Raw genomic sequence first — 22,971 nt, 5'->3', positions numbered from 1 at the left:
ATACTTTGGGGCGTATTCAAAGTCAAGCCTCATTATTTTGTCTAATGAAAGGATAATTAGTAGAGAACTTGTAGGCTCCTTGAAGCTGTCAGCTTTACTTAGCCAATTATTTTATAAAACCAGAATACTGTATTATGCATTATTGGATGCATTAATCATAATGTGTGCTGTAATATTTGTACAGTGCAAAAAAATATTCAAGTCTCTTTACATAAAACGTTCACATCTCTCTACAGTTACAGTTGAAGTCGGAAGTTTACATACACCCTAGCCAAATACATTTAAACTCAGTTTTTCACAATTCCTGACATTTAATCCTAGTAAAAACTCCCTGTCTTAAGTCAGTTAGGATCACCACTTTATTTTAAGAATGTGAAATGTCAGAATAATAGTAGAGAGAATGATTTATTTCAGCTTTTATTTCTTTCATCACATTTCCAGTGGGTCAGAAGTTTACATACACTCAATTAGTATTTGGTAGCATTGCCTTTAAATTGTTTAACCTGGGTCAAACGTTTTGGGTAGCCTTCCACAAGCTTCCCACAATAAATTGGGTGAATTTTGGCCCATTCCTCCTGACAGAGCTGGTGTAACTGTGTCAGGTTTGTTTGTAGGCCTCCTTGCTCACACACGCTTTTTCAGTTCTGCCCACACATTTTCTATAGGATTGAGGTCAGGGCTTTGTGATGGCCACTCCAATACCTTGACTTTGTTGTCCTTAATTTTGTTGTCCTTAATTTTAATTTTGTTGTCCATTTTGCCACAACTTTGGAAGTATGCTTGGGGTCATTGTCCATTTGGAAGACCCATTTGCGACCAAGCTTTAACTTCCTGACTGATGTCTTGAGATGTTGCTTCAATATATCCACATAATTTTCCTTCCACATGATGCCATCTATTTTGTGAAGTGCACCAGACCCTCCTGCAGCAAAGCACCCGCAAAGCATGATGCTGCCACCCCCGTGCTTCGCGGTTAGGATGGTGTTCTTCGGCTTGCAAGTTCCCCCTTTTTCCTCCAAACATAATGATGGTCATTGTGGCCAAACAGTTATATTTTTGTTTCATCAGACCAGAGGACATTTCTCCAAAAAGTACAATCTTTGTCCCCATGTGCAGTTGCAAACCGTAGTCTGGCTTTTTTATGGTGGTTTTGGAGCAGTGGCTTCTTCCTTGCTGAGTGGCCTTTCAGGTTGTGTCGATATAGGACTCGTTTTACTGTGGATATAGATACTTTTGTACCTGTTTCCTCCAGCATCTTCACAAGGTCCATTGCTGTTATTCTGGGATTGATTTGCACTTTTCGCACCAAAGTACGTTCATCTCTAGGAGACAGAATGCGTCTCCTTCCTGAGCGGTATGACATCTGCGTGGTCCCATGGTGTTTATACTTGCGTACTATTGTTTGTACAGATGAACGTGGTACCTTCAGGCGTTTAGAAATGGCTCCCAAGGATGAACCAGACATGTGGAGGTCTACAATTTATTTTCTGAGGTCTTGGCTGATTTCTTTTGATTTTCCCATGATGTCAAGCAAAGAGGCACTGAGTTTGAAGGTAGGCCTTGAAATACATCCACAGGTACACCTCCAATTGACTCAAATTATGTCAATTAGCCTATCAGAAGCTTCTAAAGCCATGACATCATTTTCTGGAGTTTTCCAAGCTGTTTAAAGGCACAGTCAACTTAGTGTATGTAAACTTCTGACCCACTGGAATTGTGATACAGTGAATTATAAGTGAAATAATCTGTCTGTAAACAATTGTTGGAAAAATTACTTGTGTCATGCACAAAGTAGATGTCCTAACCAACTTGTCAAAACTATAGTTTGTTAACAAGAAATTTGTGGAGTGGTTGAAAAACGAGTTTTAATGACTCCAACCTAAGTGTATGTAAACTTCCGACTTCAACTGTATGTCATTCTGCCCGTGATGCTTTACCAGGATTACCTCAACAACACTCCCTTCCCTTGATTAGTACACACTTCCCTTGATTAGTGCACACTTCTGTATCTGTAAACCCTCCCTCCCCCCTACAGGCTAAGTCACTGGGGGAGCACGAGTGGCGGTCTCAGCAGCTAGGCATCCTGGGTAGCCACCCCTTTGAGAGTGAGATGTCTGACATGTCGGACATTGATGATGATGACCGGGAGACCATGTTCAGCTCCATGGACCTGCTGTCCCCCGGCGGTCACTCAGACGCCCAGACCCTGGCCATGATGCTGCAGGAGCAGCTGGACGCCATTAACAAAGAGATACGGTAAGGGACTTTAACCCAGCTCTTATTGGACAGACCATGCTAGGGGCCAGACATTTACCTGACTTTAACCCAGCTCTTATTGGACAGACCATGCTAGGGATCAGACATTTACCTGACTTTAACACTGCTCTTATTGGACAGACCATGCTAGGGGCCAGACATTTACCTGACTTTAACCCATCTCTTATTGGACAGACCATGCTAGGGGCCAGACATTTACCTGACTTTAACCCAGCTCTTATTGGACAGACCATGCTAGGGACCAGACATTTACCTGACTTTAACACTGCTCTTATTGGACAGACCATGCTAGGGGCCAGACATTTACCTGACTTTAACCCATCTCTTATTGGACAGACCATGCTAGGGGCCAGACATTTACCTGACTTTAACACTGCTCTTATTGGACAGACCATGCTAGGGACCAGACATTTACCTGACTTTAACACTGCTCTTATTGGACAGACCATGCTAGGGACCAGACGTTTACCTGACTTTAACCCAGCTCGTATTGGACAGACCATGCTAGGGACCAGACATTTACCTGACTTTAACCCAGCTCTTATTGGACAGACCATGCTAGGGGCCAGACATTTACCTGACTTTAACACTGCTCTTATTGGACAGACCATGCTAGGGGCCAGACATTTACCTGACTTTAACCCAGCTCTTATTGGACAGACCATGCTAGGGACCAGAGAAAAACTCTGGGCTTCCTGGTCAGGTCAAGTTGTATGTTATGCGGATAAAGTTCCTTGGGAAACATTACTGACACATTGATTTAATTCATCCATGTTGATCACTTCATTGTTGATCTGAAAAATATGCCTCTTAGTGCTTGATATGAGGGAGAGTTTCTGGGTGTCGGCCTAGCTATCTCCACCCCTAAGACTGGCTCATCCTATCAGTGAGCTCCGTGCCTTGGGTTTCTGTGGTGATGGAATTGAATTAATGAGAGTAATTGATTGGATATCCAGGGATGTGTGTGGACACACTTGTCTTCAGGGCTGAAGCTTGTTGGCTCTTGTCTGCAGAGTGTGATGCCCTGTCTAGATGAATTAAACACAAACCTCAAATACTAGCAGTTACAGTACCTAGAAATGCTGCGAGGAGCTGACACTGATACAATGTAGTTTTATGCAAGTATTGATCATTTACCTAGTTAGCTGTCAGAATAATCTAATTTATTAAGATAATTAACGCTTGGTTAACATTGGGAGCCAAACAACAATATTTACTGGTTTGGGCTTATTCAAGGTCTGTTACTTGCTTGTTAATATTGTCATTATCTTCTTGTCTGGTGATTAGCCAAACATTAGTACACACAACCCCAAGCTTAAGTGACATTTTGAAGTGAAGTGTTGTTAATTTTCCTAAGGCCTTCATTGCTTTTTTGCTTATAAGCACAATCGATAGAGACATGCCTCATCAGGGTGATTTCTGGGAAAGTATATGCTGAGTTGGAATACGATTTCAGCTCCGATGGCAGATAGGAATATGGAGCTCTGGGAATTAAATTCTAAACTAATTAGTAAACTGTTCGCCTATATGGTTTATGGGTAATGAACTGGCTTTTTGTCTCCCTGCTTTGCCTTTAAGAGGAGCCCTATGGGTCTGCAGTGGAGATTTCCATGAACATCCAGAGAATTTAACCACAAAGGACCAAGGGATTCTGAGAATTCTCAGAATACTGTTGGGTGAATGAGCTTTCTATATATTCAGTGTCTGAATGTGGAGGGGGGGATACAACTGTGAAATAAGTCTAATCAATCCCTCCCTCCCTCTCTGCCTCCCCCTCGACCTCCCTCCCAGACTGATCCAGGAGGAGAAGGAGTCGACAGAGCTGCGGGCGGAGGAGATAGAGAACCGTGTGGCCAGCGTCAGCCTGGAGGGCCTCAACCTGGCTCGCATGCACCACCCTGGAGCCTCCATCACTGCCTCGGCCACCGCCTCCTCCCTGGCCTCCTCCTCCCCGCCCAGCGGACACTCCACCCCCAAGTTGGACCACTGCAGCACCGCAGACATGGAGCGTATGGGCATCATGACACTGGTACGCTTCTGGGGGCAGGACGGGGTGTGGTGGTGGGGGGGGGGGGTCTGTGTGTGCGTACGTACGTGCGTGTGTGTATGTACGAGTGTATCCCAGTCTTGATGAAGGCTACCCCAGCCGTATCGTGCTCTGTCTGTATTGTAGTGCAGGACAGGGCCAATAGAAGCGCCTGGGTTCAGTATTCACAGTAAGCTGGGTTTGGCCTCTCTTTCTTTGTTCTCAGTATATCTTTATTCTCAGCCTTGCTCTTTCAATAGACCTCATACGGCTACTTCACCTGAGCTGCACTTGATTATGCTATAACGGAGAGTCAACTCAATTTGATGGCAAACTAGTAACCTCAAAAGACCCTGGACCAGATTTCAAAGCAGCTCTGAGACAGAGAGCCAGACTTTGATTTTTTCATAAGCCAGCCACTTGTAAAAGCATGTATTGGCTTTCTTTCAACTTGATTTAGATGGTGTTCTTTCATTCTTAGTGCGTTGATGGATTGAGTTGCATAATCTATCTGGCTGGGGTTCATTACTCCTTCATCCTAGAGCTTGGCTTGGTTTGTGTGTGTTGTAGATGCCAGGATGTGATAGTCTGTGCTATGTTTGTTTACTATGTTTAAAGGACTTCAGAAGATGTTTTATATATTGCCACTTACTATTGTCCCATTGAGCAATAAAAGTACTGTCTACGTTAGGTCAATAAAAGTACTGTCTACGTTAGGTCAATAAAAGTACTGTCTACGTTAGGTCAATAAAAGTACTGTCTACCTTAAGTCAATAAAAGTACTGTCTACATTAGGTCAATAAAGGTACTGTCAACATTAGGTCAATAAAGGTACTGTCTATATTAGGTCAATAAAAGTACTGTCTACGTTAGGTCAATAAAAGTACTGTCTACCTTAGGTCAATAAAAGTACTATCTACATTAGGTCAATAAAAGTACTGTCAACATTAAGTCAATAAAAGTACTGTCTACGTTAGGTCAATAAAAGTACTGTCTACGTTACGTCAATAAAAGTACTGTCAACATTAAGTCAATAAAAGTACTGTCTACGTTAGGTCAATAAAAGTACTGTCTACGTTAGGTCAATAAAAGTACTGTCTACGTTAGGTCAATAAAAGTACTGTCAACATGAAGTCAATAAAAGTACTGTCTACGTTAGGTCAATAAAAGTACTGTCTACGTTAGGTCAATAAAAGTACTGTCTACCTTAAGTCACTAAAAGTACTTTCTACATTCGGTCAATAAAAGTACTGTCTACGTTAGGTCAATAAAAGTACTGTCAACATTAGGTCAATAAAAGTACTGTCTACGTTAGGTCAATTAAAGTACTGTCTACATTAGGTCAATAAAAGTACTGTCAAAATTAAGTCAATAAAAGTACTTTCTACATTAGGTCAGACTGTTGCAACACTTCCCTGTCATGTGCCTTGGTACATTGGTTGTTTTTACTGGTGTGTAGCTCTAGCTGCTCCATCTTCTGATGTAGACAATACTACCGAGGAAAATAGGTCTGCCCTGATGAATCCCCAGATGACATTATTGAATGCCAGGTTAGAAATATACGCATTAGGATGAACTGATCAGTTGACTGTGTGTACCGCCGATCTTTGTTTGTTTGTTTGTCTGTCTGTCTGTCTGTCTGTCTGTCTGTCTGTCTGTCTGTCTGTCTGTCTGTCTGTCTGTCTGTCTGTCTGTCTGTCTGTCTGTCTGTCTGTCTGTCTGTCTGTCTGTCTGTCTGTCTGTCTGTCTGTCTGTCTGTCTGTCTGTCTGTCTGTCTGTCTGTCTGTCTGTCTGTCTGTCTGTCTGTCTGTCAGTCAGTCAGTCAGTCAGTCAGTCAGTCAGTCAGTCAGTCAGTCAGTCAGTCAGTCAGTCAGTCAGTCAGTCAGTCAGTCAGTCAGTCAGTCAGTCAGTCAGTCAGTCAGTCAGTCAGTCAGTCAGTCAGTCAGTCAGTCAGTCACACTCATCACGCTGACCCAGGGCTGTAGTGCTCCAGATGTCCTCAACACAGGGAGTCTTTCTCTTTTTTCAATCCTCCACTGGGCTAAAAATATTAAAATCTCCACAATCCAGCCAGCCAGCCCAGCCAGCCAGCCACCCAGACAGTCTCAGAGCGTGAATGTTGCCAATACCCAGGGGCTTTTAAAGAATGAACCTTAAATTTTATTGACCTCTCAAATGAATAGTGGCAATGCAGGTGATTTTGTTAACAAATCACTGTAATTGATTGTGTGGTGCAATGTGTAATGGACGGGGCATGTGCCCACCTGATGGTATATCAGCTATATGTCTATAACTATAAATGAGGTGTTTCTATATGGGCGGGGGACATTTATTTAATCTTACTGATTTATTGTAAATGGATGTTTTCATTTTCTTTTCTGTCCTCCACCCTGCAGCCCAGTGATCTGAGGAAACACAGGAGAAAGGTACAGTAGCAATGATATGTTCATTTTATTACATTAGACATTTCAAATTCATAGTACCTCTGTCTTCCTGTAGATGATTGTCATGGTCTGGTGTATCCTTGCCATTATTGGAATCTGAAGGCCTATAAGCAATGTTCCTATAAGCAAACAGTGTTGTAGAGATTGATGTGTGAGGTGATACTATACTAGTTTAATAAGAGCTACTAACAGGTCTCTTCACCTCTCCACGGTCAGATTGCGGCCACCGACGATGACGGCCAGGACAAGGCTACCATCAAGTGTGAGACGTCCCCTCCCCCCACGCCCCGGACCGTACGCATGACCCGCACACTGCCAGCCTCCTCACACAACGAGACCCGGGGGTATGTTGCACTTATAGCGCGCGCACGCAACCATACACACATACACACACACACACACACACACACACACACTCCACCTTCTTCATCCTGACGGTCATTTATAAGACACAAATTGTCTCTTACCCAAGTTGTATCTTTATCCTTGACCGTGCGTGTGTGTGTGTGTGTGTGTGTGTGTGTGTGTGTGTGTGTGTGCGCGCGCGCATGCGCGTGTGTGTTTGCAGCATTGCTGCCAGCCTGGAGGCTGAGGCCAGTGCTCTGAGCAGCATAACCAGCAGTCAGGACTCCATCAACAAGCAGCCCAAGAAGAAGGGCATCAAGTCCTCCATCGGACGCCTGTTTGGCAAGAAGGAGAAGACCAGACTGGCACAGCTGCATGCCCACAGGGAGGCCATCGGGCAGAGCCAAGGTACTGGTCTACACTCAGCACCTCTCTGATATGAATGGCTCCAATCTGTTCTACATACTTTGGTTAATGAGTAGTCATACATTTACATTTGAGTAATTTAGCAGACGCTCTTATTCAGAACGACTTACAGGAGCAAATAGGGTTAAGTGCCTTGCAAAGCGGTTAATACTTTCTCAAATCAAATTGTATTAATCACATGCGCCGAATACAACAGGTGTAGACTTTACCGTGAAATCCTTGCTTACGAATATTTCCCAACGATGCAGAGTTTAAAAAATTATGATACAAAATAAAATACACAATAATGGAGCTATATACAGGGAGTACCATTTCCAGATCAATAATGGAGCTATATACAGGGAGTACCATTACCAGATCAATAATGGAGCTATATACAGGGAGTACCAGTACCAGATCAATAATGGAGCTATATACAGGGAGTACCAGTACCAGATCAATAATGGAGCTATATGCAGGGAGTACCAGTACCAGATCAATAATGAAGCTATATACAGGGAGTACCAGTACCAGATCAATAATGGAGCTATATACAGGGAGTACCAGTACCAGATCAATAATGAAGCTATATACAGGGAGGACCAGTACCAGATCAATAATGAAGCTATATACAGGGAGGACCAGTACCAGATCAATAATGGAGCTATATACAGGGAGTACCAGTACCAGATCAATAATGAAGCTATATACAGGGAGTACCAGTACCAGATCAATAATGAAGCTATATACAGGGAGTACCAGTACCAGATCAATAATGGAGCTATATACAGGGAGTACCAGTACCAGATCAATAATGAAGCTATATACAGGGAGGACCAGTACCAGATCAATGTGCGGAGGTACAAGGTATTTGAGGTAGATATGTACATGAAGGCAGGGTAAAGTGACTTGGCAGCAGGATAGATAATAATAAAAGTAAAATAAAGAACAGAGTAGCAGCAGCAAAGGATGAGTGTGCGTGTGTGTATGCATTTGTGTATGAGTGACAGTGTAGTGTGTCTGAGTGAGTGTGTATATGGTGTGTAAATATCGTCTAGTGAGTGTGCATAGGATCAGTGCAAGATAGAGTCAGTGCAGATAGTTTTGGTACCATTCATTGACTATTTAGCAGTCTGGCTATTTAGCAGCCTTATGGTTTAGGGATAGAAGCTGTCTCGGAGCCTGTTGGTCCGAGACCCGGTGCTCCTGTACCGTTTGCCAAACGGTAGCAGAGTGAACAGTCTATGGCTTGTGTGACTGGAGTTATTTTTCCTCTGACACCGCCTGATATAGAGGTCCTGGATGGCAGGGAGCTCGGCCCCAGTAATGTAAAGTGCTGGCCGCACCACCCTTTGTATCGCTTTGCAGTCAAGGGCGGTGCAATTGCCATACCAAGCGGTGATGCAGCCAGTCAAGATGCTCTCGATGGTGCAGCTGTAGGACTTTTTGAGGATCTGAGGGCCCGAATGTGCCTGTATTATGTTAGATGATACTTGTCACAGGGGTTATTACTTGCCATCTCACCACCCAAACATCACCTCTAATGACGCTGCCATCTGTGTGAAGTAGATATGTGTTATATGACTATGAACAAGCGTAAACTCTCCGTTGAGTACAGATTCAGAGGAAGTAAGGGTGGCTCCTTGCTAGTACTGTCTGGATTCTATCTACAGTGGATGATTTCTGTGAGCCATGCAGGCAGTGCAGTAACGTCCCATTCTCCCTCTCCCACAGGAGTGTCTGATCCAGACCTGGGTCAGGACATGGCTGTGGGGAAGCTGGGGACTCAGGCTGAGAAAGACCGCCGGCTGAAAAAGAAGTAAGCTTTCACAACACCCCCCTCCGGCCCCTCAAACCTGCCACCACAGCATTTCACACAAAAAAAACAACAACATTGCGCTCAATAATACTCTATTGGCTCACATCACAGCCAGTGGGAGAGAAATCATACCTGTGTCACTAGAAACACTGTGGGCAATGAACCACACCAGCACTAACACCCACCTGTGATAATCTACTGTACATTACACCATTGTATTAGTGTTATGATACACACGCCTTTTTATGTGCCAGACAGCACCTGCAGAACCTGCAGTGCCTGTCTATAGTCAAGCTGAATAAAGATCATTATCCTCTTTCCAACCTTTGACCCCTTACACAGTGGCTGGTGAGGAATCCCTGTGGGGTTTCATTAGTCCTTTCCCTGTATAGGAGGCAGTTGCCCATGTGGCTGGATAGAAGATACATCTCCAATACTCCCACTCTCCAGCGGAGAGAGGATCAATACAGACCAGGAACCTGAATAGACATACAATAGAGGGATCCCCCCCAACCAAACACACACAGTCAGACTATTGATTGGGTTAGAAGTATATTCATGTCACACATGTAGGCCTACGATTCTTAGTTTATGGTTTTGGTTTGGTTTTCCAGATATAGTCCTCCTTTAAACCCACACATTAATTACAAATCAGGGGGTTTCCCTCATGTACAAGTTTAATCTCCCTTCAACTGGGGATGTATGTGTCTACCTTGTCAGTGCCACATGACAAATGCGTTCTCTATAGGCGAGCATTGAGTTGTCATGACAAATAACTTTCCCACCCTTACAGATGATCAATAGAAGGTATTATGATGATGGCAAATGTGTGTTTTTATTTGAGCTCGATTCTCCAGTTTTCCAGGAATTGGACCGCCTTGCATCTTGATGCTCTCCTCCAGTGCATGCTATTGAACTGCCTGCTGAATTTACATTTTCAGCCTGGTCAATATCGTGATCGTGCATTGGTTCATTGCTGATGTGTTGTGTATGTGTGATGTGTTGGGTAATGTTTGGCATTTGGCTGGTTTGTTCCTGTGAAGAATGTGAACCAATGCATTGCAGGTGTCTTGCCCCAAGTGCATTATCTTTCGTCTGCCTGCACGTGATGCATCAACCAAAGAGAAGAAGAAAGTGGCCTTTCTTTTGCTAACCAATACTACTCTTTGACTTGTCATTCTACTGTTCTAATGTCAGTCTTTGGAAAAGCTCTTGTCACATGTCTACTTGAGAGACTGTTTCTATTCTGCAGTGTGTGTGTGTGGGTGCCTGCGTCCATGTGTGTGTGTTTGTATATGTGTCCGTGCATGTATGGGCAGTGTGTGTGTTTGTGCATTCGTGTGTGTTTGGGGGCAGGGTGGTAAGGGGGTGCTGTTAACTCATTAACGTCTGTGCACTTTTTGTCTCCCGTCACTTTCTCTTCCTCTCTCTCTCCTCGCACTCTTCCTCCCTCCCTCTCATCATATGACTAAAGAAGCGGGTAAGTTGTGACAGTGTGACACCTGGACATCTCCATTGTCAGCGCTGTGCCGTCTGTCCACCTCTCTGTCCATCCATCTGTCCCCCTCCCAACGGCCGGTGCCAAAGCTGACGTCACTCTGTCCTCTATGGCAGTTAATGACCCTTGCTTTCTATCTTTCTTCCTTCCTTTCTCTCTTTTGATCTTTTCATTTACCGTATAAAATGTTTCTCCCCCACAGTGCAGTGGCGGCTGCATCCATGGCTGGACAAAGAATGTGTGCCGTCACCCGTTAATGGGGTTGATTTTTATACCTGGAATGTCCAATACCTTCCTCCCTCCTTGTGTTTCTATATCTGTGACTGTGAGATATAACCGGTTCTGATACCGGGTTATGGGGCGTCAAATCTTGTTGTTGTTTTATTTTCTTTGTCATAACTGTTTCCTTCCTTTCCTAGCTAAGTTCAGTGGATGTACATCTCATGCATAAGAACCTGACATGAACATATCTATATACCTGTTGTATTGATACGACACTGAATGAAAAAATTTAATATTGATTGATCAATGGACACATCTCCTACGTTGTGTGTCAGTCCATTCAGTCTTTGTATGCTGTATTCAAGTGCCCTTTCTCTGCACTGAGGCCTTCAACTCTGAACGAGTCACATACATAATGTGTTACATACCTTTTCTCCATAGGCCTCATGTTGACCACTATGTCTCGAGTTGGAAGACATTTTAGCTGCATACAAGAACTTGTTTCTGCCTTAGAACTCTCATGAAGTATTCTGTTCACTGAATAGAATTGTAACTTCAGAAGTCAGTTTTTATGTCCATTTTTATGTGTATAGCATGTTGTGTGAGTTATGTATTAATCAGCTCAACAGGCCCTCTCTATATTCAGACTCTTAGCTCTGTTGACAAACCAAACTCAGCGTATACACTATGAACTGTCTTTAGGAAGTAACGTTCCACAGTTAGGTATCTCTCTAGCGTAGCCGCTCTGGTTATTTTCTACACCATAGGCCTCCCATCCATCTGCTCCCCAACTCCATTAATTAGCACATTAGTGTGCACATGGCAATAAAGATGAGACACACACACCCGAACACATATTTATATAGACTGTTCATCAGTTCTCTGTCTCTCACTCTGCCTAACAGAGTTGGCGTCGCAGGAATCAGCATATTACAAATTGCCTGGGTAAAGAGAACATCTATCTGCTCTCCTCTGCTCTCCCTAGATAAGGTGCAATTTACTCTGAGCTGAGTAGGGCGGTGGGAGTGGTTAGCACAGCTTTCAAAGTGGTGCTCAGCACAAATAACACATTTCTCTATTTAACTCGGGCCATCTTAGTTCACCTATTGAACACTTCCACCGCCACACAAAAATGCAGTATTCCCTTTTTTTTGCCCAAAGAATGTGAATAAAGACGCCAAACACTATTTAAAGATGACCAGAAAGAATACATTCAGCAAGACTCTCAAAGCGGTATCGCAGTCAGCCGAAAAAGCCCAGTCTCTCTGTAGTTAGTATCTCAGCAGTAGTAATACATTCCCAGCTGCAGCACAGAGACAAGTGGAGATTGATGGTTCTTCAGATTAGCAACTCAAAGTCAGGCTTCAGTGAGCAGCTCAGCAGCCCTAGCTGTCCCTTGAAGGTGTGTCTCTGGACCAGATGGTGAGACAGAGAGAGGGGCATAGAGAGAGAGGGAGATATAGAGAGACAGACAGAGAGGGAGAGAGAGGCACAGAGCGAGAGAGAGAGGGGCAGAGAGAAATAGAGAGAGGGAGAGATAGAGAGACAGACAGAGAGGGAGAGAGAGGCACAGAGCGAGAGAGAGAGGGGTAGAGAGAAAGAGAGAGAGGGAGAGATAGAGAGACAGAGAGAGAGGGAGAGAGAGGCACAGAGCGAGAGAGAGAGAGGGGCAGAGAGAGAGATAGGGAGAGATAGAGAGACAGACAGAGAGGGAGAGAGAGGCACAGAGCGAGAGAGAGAGGGGCAGAGAGAGAGATATAGAGAGACAGACAGAGACGGAGAGAGAGGCACAGAGCGAGAGAGAGAGGGGCAGAGAGAGAGATAGGGAGAGATAGAGAGACAGACAGAGAGGGAGAGAGAGGCACAGAGCGAGAGAGAGAGGGGCAGAGAGAGAGAGTACTCATTTTACAGGCAGTGTGTGGAGAGATTGGGCCGTGCCCTTTTAGAAATCTCTGGTCTGTGAGAGATAAAGTGTGTGGCACTGTACAGTGAACACACACTCACACACACACACACAAAATCTCTGTGTAATACTAGTGCCTTGTGTGTGGGTGGGGTCTCAGTATATGTGTGTGTGCAGTGCATTAATCCCATGTCTCTGCTCCCGCCCTCAGGCACGAGCTGTTGGAAGAGGCGAGGAGGAAAGGCTTACCTTTCGCCCAATGGGACGGCCCCACAGTGGTGGCCTGGCTGGAGGTAGGCACTCCTCTACTCTGGCCTGGAGCCATTCTCAATCCTCCTGCCTCTGGGATAGATTTACAAGGTCTGTGCCAGACCCCCACTCTGTGAAGAAGATAATATTCTCCGCCCCAGTGAGGTGGTCTATTCCTCCATGACTTCCCAGTCTGCACACTCAGCATTCACCTGAGATACGACACCCATTATTCTCTAACCTTTGACCGTTGATGATGTTTCACACTTCAAATAAATTACCCGATGCCTTTCCACAGCCTAATGGTCTCCCTTTCCAATACGGCACTTCGAAATGCAAACCAGATACTTTCCTTTAATCAAAACATGACTGGTAATGGATATGGAATGACACAGTGCTGTTATGTAATCGTTGGATGTATTGTGTTGTAATTACGACGCAGGGAACTCTAATGCCGCAGTCAGCATGTTACCGAGAGTTATTAATGAATGATTACGCCTCCGGCTGACATTACTCTTTGTGCTTTATTATATTAAGTCTATTATCTAATCTAGTGTTTCCCAGCTCCAGTCCTCCCGTACCCCCAACAGTACTCATTTTTATTGTAGCCCTGGACAAGCACACCTGATTCAACCTGTCAACTAATCATCAAGCCCTAAAATAGTTGAATGAGGTGTGTTTGTCCTGGGCTACAAAAAAAATGTGTACTGTTGGGGGTACTTGAGGAATGGAGTTGGGAAACACTCTGGCAATGGGCCTATGGGACCAGCAGTGGATTGAATCTGGATCTCACTGATATTATGGGAAATAATGTCCCATATTTTGATGTCACCTTGGTGGAAGCCTCAGAGGGCTGCTGGTAAAGGTCTACTCTGTGATTTACTATGACATGTTCTCCCCAGCACATTTTTTCCCTGTTAAATCAATTTCAAATGGGTTTGATTATAATTGCTTGACATTACACCTCATAAAGGCCATAGAGTGATGTTGTTTAATATCAACATGGGGTGTTCATTAAGTAAATGAATGCGTTGCGTATCAATGAATTATCACAGTTCAATTTCTGTCTTAATTGAAATATCCTATGTCGGTATTCAGTTTTTCTCATTTCGTCACGATAGAACATGCTTGGCATATAAGGTCAACATTTCAACCATGACTGCCCCCTACTGTTTATCAGTAGATATTTATTAAAACAATGAGTAAAGAAACATTGTTTCTCCCTCTCCAACCACATCACCTATAATTTGTCAAACAAGCTCACTCGCTACTTTACATTAAATCATGAATGGTCTTCCTCCTCCTGTTTCAGTTGTGGCTGGGGATGCCCGCCTGGTACGTGGCGGCATGTCGTGCCAACGTGAAGAGCGGTGCCATCATGTCTGCCCTGTCAGACACAGAGATCCAGAGGGAGATTGGCATCAGTAACCCCCTGCACCGCCTCAAACTACGCCTGGCCATCCAGGAGATGGTCTCCCTCACCAGTCCATCTGCCCCGCCAACCTCCAGAACCGTGAGTGTCCATTGACACACGCACCCACGCACCCATGTATGTAACTGCCATCAGTGTGCTAGCTTAGCATATAGTGCTGCCTCCCAGAACCTGCCTCTGACTGGGCTTTAACCAGGCTCCTCTACCTCACCAACACACGTGACCGCCCGCTTGACAACAAACATATTGAGCTATAGAAAAAGGATCCTATTCGATAGCTCCATCGGCGACATTTCGAGTGAGCTTACGACACGTTCTTAACTCCGATACACACACATACGCATACATACACACAGACTGTATAGTCTTCAAGGGTAAAGACACTCAAGAAACTCAAAGCTATTTCTGCTACTTTGCATTGTAATGCCTGCACAGTCAGAGAACCTTACTTGTGTACCATCTCTATAATTTGTGTTGGTAACTGAATGTTGGAGAGAGTGGGAGGAGGCGGTTAAGGCTGGCTTGTTTATCACTCAGTAGTGTCAGTCAGCTCATCCACTTAATTGAGCACTGCAGCAGTTGCTCTAATTTACCACACCAGCAGCTATTTTATACCTGTCTGTTTCACAGCTCTGAGTTGTCATGGTGATTTCATGTAACCTCTGAGGAACCTGCTGAGCTTCATGCTACAAACTGTTCATTCTATGTAGCTTTATCACACCCTCAGGCCCACACTAAGGCGCGCACACACACACACACACACACACACACACTTAAACTGCTCATGAATCTTTCATCAAGGAGCAGTGAACTCTGGGAATGTGACTCTATAGACCCCCCTCTGCCCTAGTGCCCCCTGCTGTGACGGGTGGTCAGTTCCCTGCCCCACTGAACCAAACGGACACTTTAAGTTTACAGTCAGGGTTAATCAACCCTGTAAATGCAGGGGAAGTGTCTAACAAGCAGAACACTGATGGGGGAAAGGGGGGATATGGAGCAGACTTCTTTATTCGACCAATCACAGGACTTGTTATTCTGCTGCCTTAAAGCTCACAGACAGTGACGTCTGATTCACCCTAAAGGGTCGACCCAAACCATACTGTGCTGCCCAGTACAACTGGGCTTGGCTCGGCTCTATAGTGTGAAACAGGCATGCATGACAGCCCTTTAGTACGGTGTCTTTAATAGAGATTGTCATCCCCTCGAGTGTTCTTATCTAGGTCATGACAGCTTGATCCAGTGAGGCAGCAAAGCACAGCAATCATGGCTGCTAAAATTTGAATCAACAACAGATTAGAATGGGTTAGAAAGGGGTTTAACAGTGTGGTACACTGAGGTATATCAGACTAGACTGAGTGGGTTAGAAAGGGGTTTAACAGTGTGGTACACTGAGGTATATCAGACTAGACTGAGTGGGTTAGAAAGGGGTTTAACGGTGTGGTACACTGAGGTATATCAGGCTGAGTGGGTTAGAAGGGGTTTAACGGTGTGGTACACTGAGGTATATCAGGCTGAGTGGGTTAGAAGGGGTTTAACAGTGTGGTACACTGAGGTATATCAGGCTGAGTGGGTTAGAAGGGGTTTAACGGTGTGGGACACTGAGGTATATCAGGCTGAGTGGGTTAGAAAGGGGTTTAACGGTGTGGGTATATCAGGCTGAGTGGGTTAGAAAGGGGTTTAACGGTGTGGTACACTGAGGTATATCAGACTAGACTGAGTGGGTTAGAAAGGGGTTTAACAGTGTGGTTCACTGAGGTATATCAGACTAGACTGAGGTGGATATGCATGTTTGTATTTGTGTTTTTTGCACCCAACACCTGTACTAATCCACTACTGCACTAGCTTATGGTGAACCAGTCTTGTCATGCATGCCAAATGTGTTCCTTTGGCACCGTGTGTGTTGCACCTGTGTAGGTGGGCTGCCCCAGTGCTCCTGTGATGTTATGTGTTTGTGTCTCCAAAGTCAGAAGTTGCCCCTAACCACTGATACAGGATCAGATAGTATTTCACCCCTTAAATGGATAAGGTTATGATGGGGGTAGAGTAATCTGATCCTAGATCTGTGGTTAAGGACAACTTCTTCCTCAACAGTTTTGTGTCTGTGTTTGTTTGTGTACTGTGTTGCCCTTTGACCCCAGAGGGGCGGGCCTGCTCATCATCTGACCATGATGCTATAACACTATTGGCTTACAGTGGTGCTGCTCTGCTTCTTTAATACTGCTTGCCCATCCTGGCGGACTACTACTGCTGCTGCTGCTGCCTTCTCTTGGGCACCGCACTCCTAGCCGTCAGGCAATGTATGGGTGACCCACGAGGAAATGGAGACCCTCGCAGCACCCTCCTCCAAAACGGTTAGTCCTTCCTTTCCTTTGACCTCTTCTCTGCTCTCACTCACTCCCTCTCTGGTTCCCTCTTTTCTTGCTTTCACTGCAGTGTTGAGACATGTCAATGGCTGCTTTACTGAGTTCTGGGCAGCAGGTAGCCTAGCAGTAGAGAATTGGGCCAGTAACCGAAAGGTCACTGGTTCGAATACCCGAGCCGACAAGGTGTAAAATCTGTCATTGTGCCGTTGTGCAAGGCACTTCACCCTAATTTGCTCCAGGGGATTGTCATCCCTGTACTACTATGGCTGAGACTATATTTACCAGTGTGTGTTGGTGTTACTGCTATGATTCAGGGAGCTGCATTGCCCTTGGGTACCATACTGTAGTTACCCTATATTACCAGTGTTTATGTTGTGTTTCAGATACAGCAGTTATCAAGACATAATGCTATTTTTGCCCTTAGCAATGTCATCCTTTTAAACCTGACAGTGATCAGCTGATTGTACAAAGGATTCACCGTACAAGACAGGTGTAAGAAGCTAAATCAAATCAGATACAGGTCTGCTAATTGATACAGTATGTTGCAAACATGTCCATTTAAAACCAATTGCTTCTGTCTCAAGATTAAAGCTTACATGATTATTAGTCACTGCAGGTGTCATTCATGTCAATCACTAGGACACAGACAGCTATGTAATGTACATGTAAGAATAGATCTCTTTGAGCTTGATCATAAAGGTTATCCTTTGTTCCACTGTTCTCCCTGCTGCCTGCCTCTAATACATTTACATTTACATTTTAGTCATTTAGCAGATGCTCATATCCAGAGCGACTTACAGTTAGTGAGTGCATACATTTTCATACTACAGCCTGCATGTCAGGCACAATGAGGCTAATAGCCAACTCAGTACCATTGTACGGAGGGCGAACCACGGAAAAAAGGCTCTCATTTGTGCCAGCCGTTTTGTGCAAATGGGGCTGGATTGGCCTAATGTGGCAGCAGCGCCTGTCTCCAAATCAAATGTAATCTGGCAGCAGCTCAGCCCAGGCAAGGACTAAAGGGATAACTGTGTTATTATCCCATGGGGCCAGTTCAGTTCACACGCTAAAGGTGGGAAATCATTTTCCCTTCTCAGATTGCAGCTAAATTCCACAGGCCATTTTCTCTACCTTGAATAGGGAGTTTTCATACATATTTAAATGGAGCTCTACTTTTAGTTTGGAATAGTTTGTTAGGAGAATGTATGCGAGGGAGAACTTTGCTGTACATTCTGAGGCCTTTGCTCTGGCTTGAGCAAGTCAACAGCCTCTGATGCTAAAGTAGAGACTTTTGGACTGTAGATGAAGTCCAATGACCTGTTGCTATTATGTTCTCATGCATATTGCTACTGTTTCTTTTCCATGCCTGACCAATGACAGAGGTCCGGGGAGTCCGAGGAGGGGAGCTGGGCGCAGGTAAAGAATTTGCTGTCGCTCTCATGGATTAAAACAGTAGAATTGTCGTTTATTTAGAGTTACTCTAGTTCACACCAGAGTTGGTTTACAGTAAAACAGTGTCTATATGGCTACTTTTCAACTTGATCAAATGTAGTTTACAGATTAACAATGGGCTACAGTACGTATTTGTTTCCTTGCAATTTGTTTCCTGTCAGACTCTAGCGTATGGTGACATGAACCATGAGTGGATAGGGAACGAGTGGTTGCCCAGTCTAGGACTACCTCAGTACCGCAGCTATTTCATGGAGTGCCTGGTGGATGCCCGCATGCTGGACCACCTCACCAAGAAGGACCTCCGGGTGCATCTCAAAATGGTGGACAGCTTTCACAGGTACACTAGCTTCACCTGCCCTCCTCCTGCATGATGTAGAAAAGTAGGATTTGGTCAGAAAGTTTTGTGTTTAGTCTCATTTTGTGGTAATAAGTGCAGAATATTATCGTGTCTGTCTTTCAAAAAATGGCTTTTCTAATGTTTGCATGACTGTAGGACGAGTTTGCAGTATGGCATCATGGGTCTGAAGAAGCTCAACTATGACAGGAAAGAGCTGGAGAGACGCAGAGAGCACAGCCAGCATGAAACAAGAGGTACTTAAAGGACAATTCCACCCAAAAACTATCTTTTGGTATTTGTTTCATTAGTCCATTGTTGACATAGTCCCAAAATGTTTTGCTTGTCAGCAATCAAGTTTTCAAGATATTTAACTTTCAAAATACAGAAAGCATCATATGATGCAAAATGCATCAGATGGGGATGATTTCTGTATTTTGAAAGTTATATACAGTACCTTGAAAACTTGATTGGTGACAAACAAAACATTTTGGGACTATGTCAACAATGGACTAATGAAACAAATACCAAAAGATAGTTTTTGGGTGGAATTTGTGTTTTCTTTTAAAGAATCTAGTAGTGTCTAATTACAATCTCCTTAGTAATCTGCTAAGGCAAGTAATAGTTTACAGTATGTATTGCATTCTATTGTGCAATATAGCCAAGCAGTGTCTACCTATCATAGAGCTAGGAGGTGATGGTCATTAAGGACCAATCACCCATGTTGTGTTGTATTGTAATAAGGGCTTGTAAGTAAGCATTTCAATGTAAAATCTACACCTGTTGTATTCGGTGCATGTGACAAATACAATTTGATTTGATTTGATTTAATACCATGTCTGTGTGCCCCAGATGTGCTGGTGTGGAGCAACGAGCGGGTTATCCGCTGGGTCCAGAGCATCGGCCTGAAGGACTATGCCAACATCCTGCTGGAGAGCGGTGTGCACGGGGCCCTGGTCGCCCTCGACGACAACTTTGACTACACCAGCCTGGCGCTGCTCATCCAGATCCCCAACCAAAGCACTCAGGTCAGATCCCTCTGCCCTGCATCATGCTATAGCACAGTTACGCCACAAGAGGGCGATGCACAATGTACTAGCACAACCATACCACAAGAGGGAGACATTAACGTCTTAATTCCAGACCAGTAAAACAACAGTGAGCTGTTTGGTCATGCTAGCTTGGTATCAAAATGACTAAAAGCATCTGTAGCCCAAAATAAAGAGACCTAAAACGTCCATTTAAAATGTACCTAATAAGAACTATTTATCCTTCCTATCCCCAGGCACGTCAGATTCTGGAGAGGGAATATAATAACCTGCTAGCCCTGGGCACTGAGAGACGACTGGACGAGGTGAGTGACTCCTGTCACCCGGACAGCTAGCCCTGCTGTTACCATGGGTGATGGGCCGTGACAGACACGCAGACAGACACACACACCTGGGTTTGTTGTCAATCATTACTCAGTTTTCCACCATCTCACTGCACCTCAGACCTGTCCTCAGTTTTGACTTCCCACCCAATCCACCCGTCTCTCATATTGTCTTAGAGTTTGTTTGAGTTTCTAAATTGGGAAATTAGTCATATTTGTTAGCTACTATAAACACTACTGTATATGCAGACACAAGCTGTTCTCAGACCAGTTTATTTGGTGATAAGATAATGGCCGCCATCTCTAAACTCAATCTCTAACCTGTCTGTGTCTGTGTGTCTGTCCGTCAGTATGAAGATAATGACCTCCGGGGGCCATCGTGGAGGAGGCAATTCCCCCCGCGGGACGTCCAAGGGATCAGTATGATGCCCGGCTCGGCAGAGACCCTCCCCGCTGGCTTCCGCGTCACCACCGGCTCACACTCCCGTAGGCTACCCCCCGAAGGTAAACTCCCCCACAGACTCACACACTGGCCCCCTGCATGGCCAAGACCCCCACAAAGTAGACCTAACAATTAGACTAGAGCCTCCAGTTTAGTGCACTTAGCATGGATGAATGTGAATTGCTAATAATGCTAAATTTGATGGTAAAATTGCACTCATCAAACACTTGCTGACTGCCACACAATCATTCAGTAGTAGCCCCATTAGTCTTACACTTAGAATAATATAAAAGATGCTAATGTATTTGATTAAGATTGTACATGGTTGCATTTCTGTGTTAGAGTTTGGGGGGGTGGTCCTCTTGCCCCTCTCTTTACTTGGAGCTCTCTCTCCCCATCACACTCTCTCTTCTATCGGTGTATGGATGGAGCGTGTTGCTGACTATATCTCTATTTTCTCTGCTCTGGGACTGCTGCTCTGTGTGCAGTGCTCTATGAGGCGCTGGATGACAGTCCTGACGACATGTATTTGGACTGGTTTCAAGGTCAGATATACTGGAGCTATACCATGTGGCCTGCTGTTGGCCTGTGTGCCTTTACATCCCCCAACACTCCCTGGTTCCTGCTTCCCACCCTACCGTACCTCCTCTCTTCTCTCTCTACTGCTCTGTTCCTCTCTGTTTCTTTCTGTCCCCGATGCCAACTACAAGGGTGGCCATTTGCTTGTCAAGGTTGTCAGTTTGTTATAGTAGACATTGTGAGTCAAGTAATTGTCACTCAGGTTACTGTTATTAGTACAGTAGTTGGTAGTTGCAGCCTCTGCTGCTGCACCCTTGAAGTTAAAGCAATGAATCCCCTATACATGTGTTAGTTGAGCTATGTTAGTTGAGCTATTTTAGTTGCCTTGTAAAAGGAGGTTTACATAAAATAATCATGAAGACTTATGATGTATAAGATGGATGTTTTACAGTTGCCGGTTTGTGTTGCTCCTCGCTCTGTTGTTAAAAGAGGACGCTGGTCAAAATCTTCATGTTTTCAAGGGGATGAACGCTGTATTGAAACTTGCGTCTGTGATTGTGGCCCAGTGAGTTATACCTGTACTGTAGTACAGTAGGCTGTATTATGCCAGAACTTCTGATACAAGTAAGTATATGGCTGACATCCGAATGCAGGTTTTGACCGGAGTTCTTCTCTAACACTGTCCCCAGTGTAACTGGTCTGCCTTCCTGTCTCTGCCTCTATCTGTGGTCCCTGGTCTGTGGTGGTGATGATGACATTAACAGACTTGTTCCTGTATGAGGTGTGATTCACTCAAAATGGCCACGTGCACTCCTCCTCTGAGTGTGCGATGCAATGTGCCTTGGCTTTGCTAGCTGACATTTTGACTAACCTCGTTCCCATGTGTGGTGTGGGTGTGTGCAGTGTGTTTTATCCACAGTATGATGTACTGTACTCCTAGCCCTTATCAACTGGTTTAGAGTCAGTTTTGTTTCTCTCTCATTTGTTTGTCCCTCTCACAGTGGGCAATGGGAGCTGATCCTGTGTCAGTTGTTATGGGCATAAAGTAAGTTTGATAGCATTCTCTACTGACCCTGGGCCCACTCTGGGTGTTGAAGCTGAGTGACTAAGTGACATGTCTCTGTCTCCCCCTACAGTTGGCCCCTCAGCAGTGCAGCGTCTGGACAGCTCTACAGTGAGGACCTACTCCTGCTGAGGGAGGAGAAGAGAGACTGTAAGCTGTAAGTCACACACATTATCCCTGTACAAGCTATCAGTTGTGCATACACACATGCTCACACACACACAAACTCTCCCTCTCTCTTACATCTGTCATTCTGCTCAGGGAAAGCAAATTACTCTGAGAAATTGGAACGGGGTGAGAGGGTAACTTGTCTTTACAGATAACCATGTTTGCTTGGAGAGGAGAGTCCCCCCTCTAGTGCAGGCATCCATGATTAGATGATAGGAGTCAAAGCCAGCAGCATGAGGCGGCCTCACTCTGTTGTCCCTCCTTTAATCTCTGTCCAGCACAGACAACTACAGCCACAGTACACATGGAACTCTATTCCACATCAGGGAACTGATGCAAGTAGTAGAATCAGATAAAAAAGATAAAAATACATGGAACAGCGGGGACTGTGAAGAGACACACACACAGGTACAGACACACGCCTACGCACACACACACACACTCTACACACACGTACATTGTAATATTGTTGTATGGTGGTATTATACATTTTGTATTGTAGATATGTAGTGGTGTAATAATGTTATATGATGTACTGTTTTATCTTCTGTTTTATTTGTGATGTAAGTGCCTTAATGTGTTTGGACCCCAGGAAGAGTAGCTGCTGCCTTGGCAGAAACTAATGGGGATCCCTAATA

The 22,971-nt window shown here is 44.6% G+C and overlaps 1 protein-coding gene across 1 annotated transcript in view; it reads left to right on the top strand.

Annotated features, from left to right (window-relative positions):
* Positions 1 to 22,971, top strand: part of ppfia2 (PTPRF interacting protein alpha 2) — a 33,610-nt gene that overhangs the window by 9,056 nt on the left and 1,583 nt on the right. Inside the window, exons 9-22 of the mRNA XM_084161247.1 lie at positions 2,036 to 2,256; positions 4,069 to 4,306; positions 6,700 to 6,729; positions 6,964 to 7,091; positions 7,316 to 7,500; positions 9,247 to 9,316; positions 13,151 to 13,232; positions 14,501 to 14,701; positions 18,561 to 18,772; positions 18,929 to 19,026; positions 19,622 to 19,797; positions 20,055 to 20,123; positions 20,492 to 20,645; positions 22,239 to 22,322. Of these exons, the coding sequence (XP_084017373.1) occupies positions 2,036 to 2,256; positions 4,069 to 4,306; positions 6,700 to 6,729; positions 6,964 to 7,091; positions 7,316 to 7,500; positions 9,247 to 9,316; positions 13,151 to 13,232; positions 14,501 to 14,701; positions 18,561 to 18,772; positions 18,929 to 19,026; positions 19,622 to 19,797; positions 20,055 to 20,123; positions 20,492 to 20,645; positions 22,239 to 22,297 (1,923 nt within the window). The 3' untranslated portion in view covers positions 22,298 to 22,322. The remainder of the gene's footprint in view (positions 1 to 2,035; positions 2,257 to 4,068; positions 4,307 to 6,699; positions 6,730 to 6,963; positions 7,092 to 7,315; positions 7,501 to 9,246; positions 9,317 to 13,150; positions 13,233 to 14,500; positions 14,702 to 18,560; positions 18,773 to 18,928; positions 19,027 to 19,621; positions 19,798 to 20,054; positions 20,124 to 20,491; positions 20,646 to 22,238; positions 22,323 to 22,971) is intronic.

Source organism: Coregonus lavaretus (genome assembly GCF_964263955.1).
Source record: "Coregonus lavaretus genome assembly, chromosome: 5".
Classification (NCBI taxonomy): domain Eukaryota; kingdom Metazoa; phylum Chordata; class Actinopteri; order Salmoniformes; family Salmonidae; genus Coregonus; species Coregonus lavaretus.
This window is presented reverse-complemented; position numbering and strand designations above follow the sequence as displayed.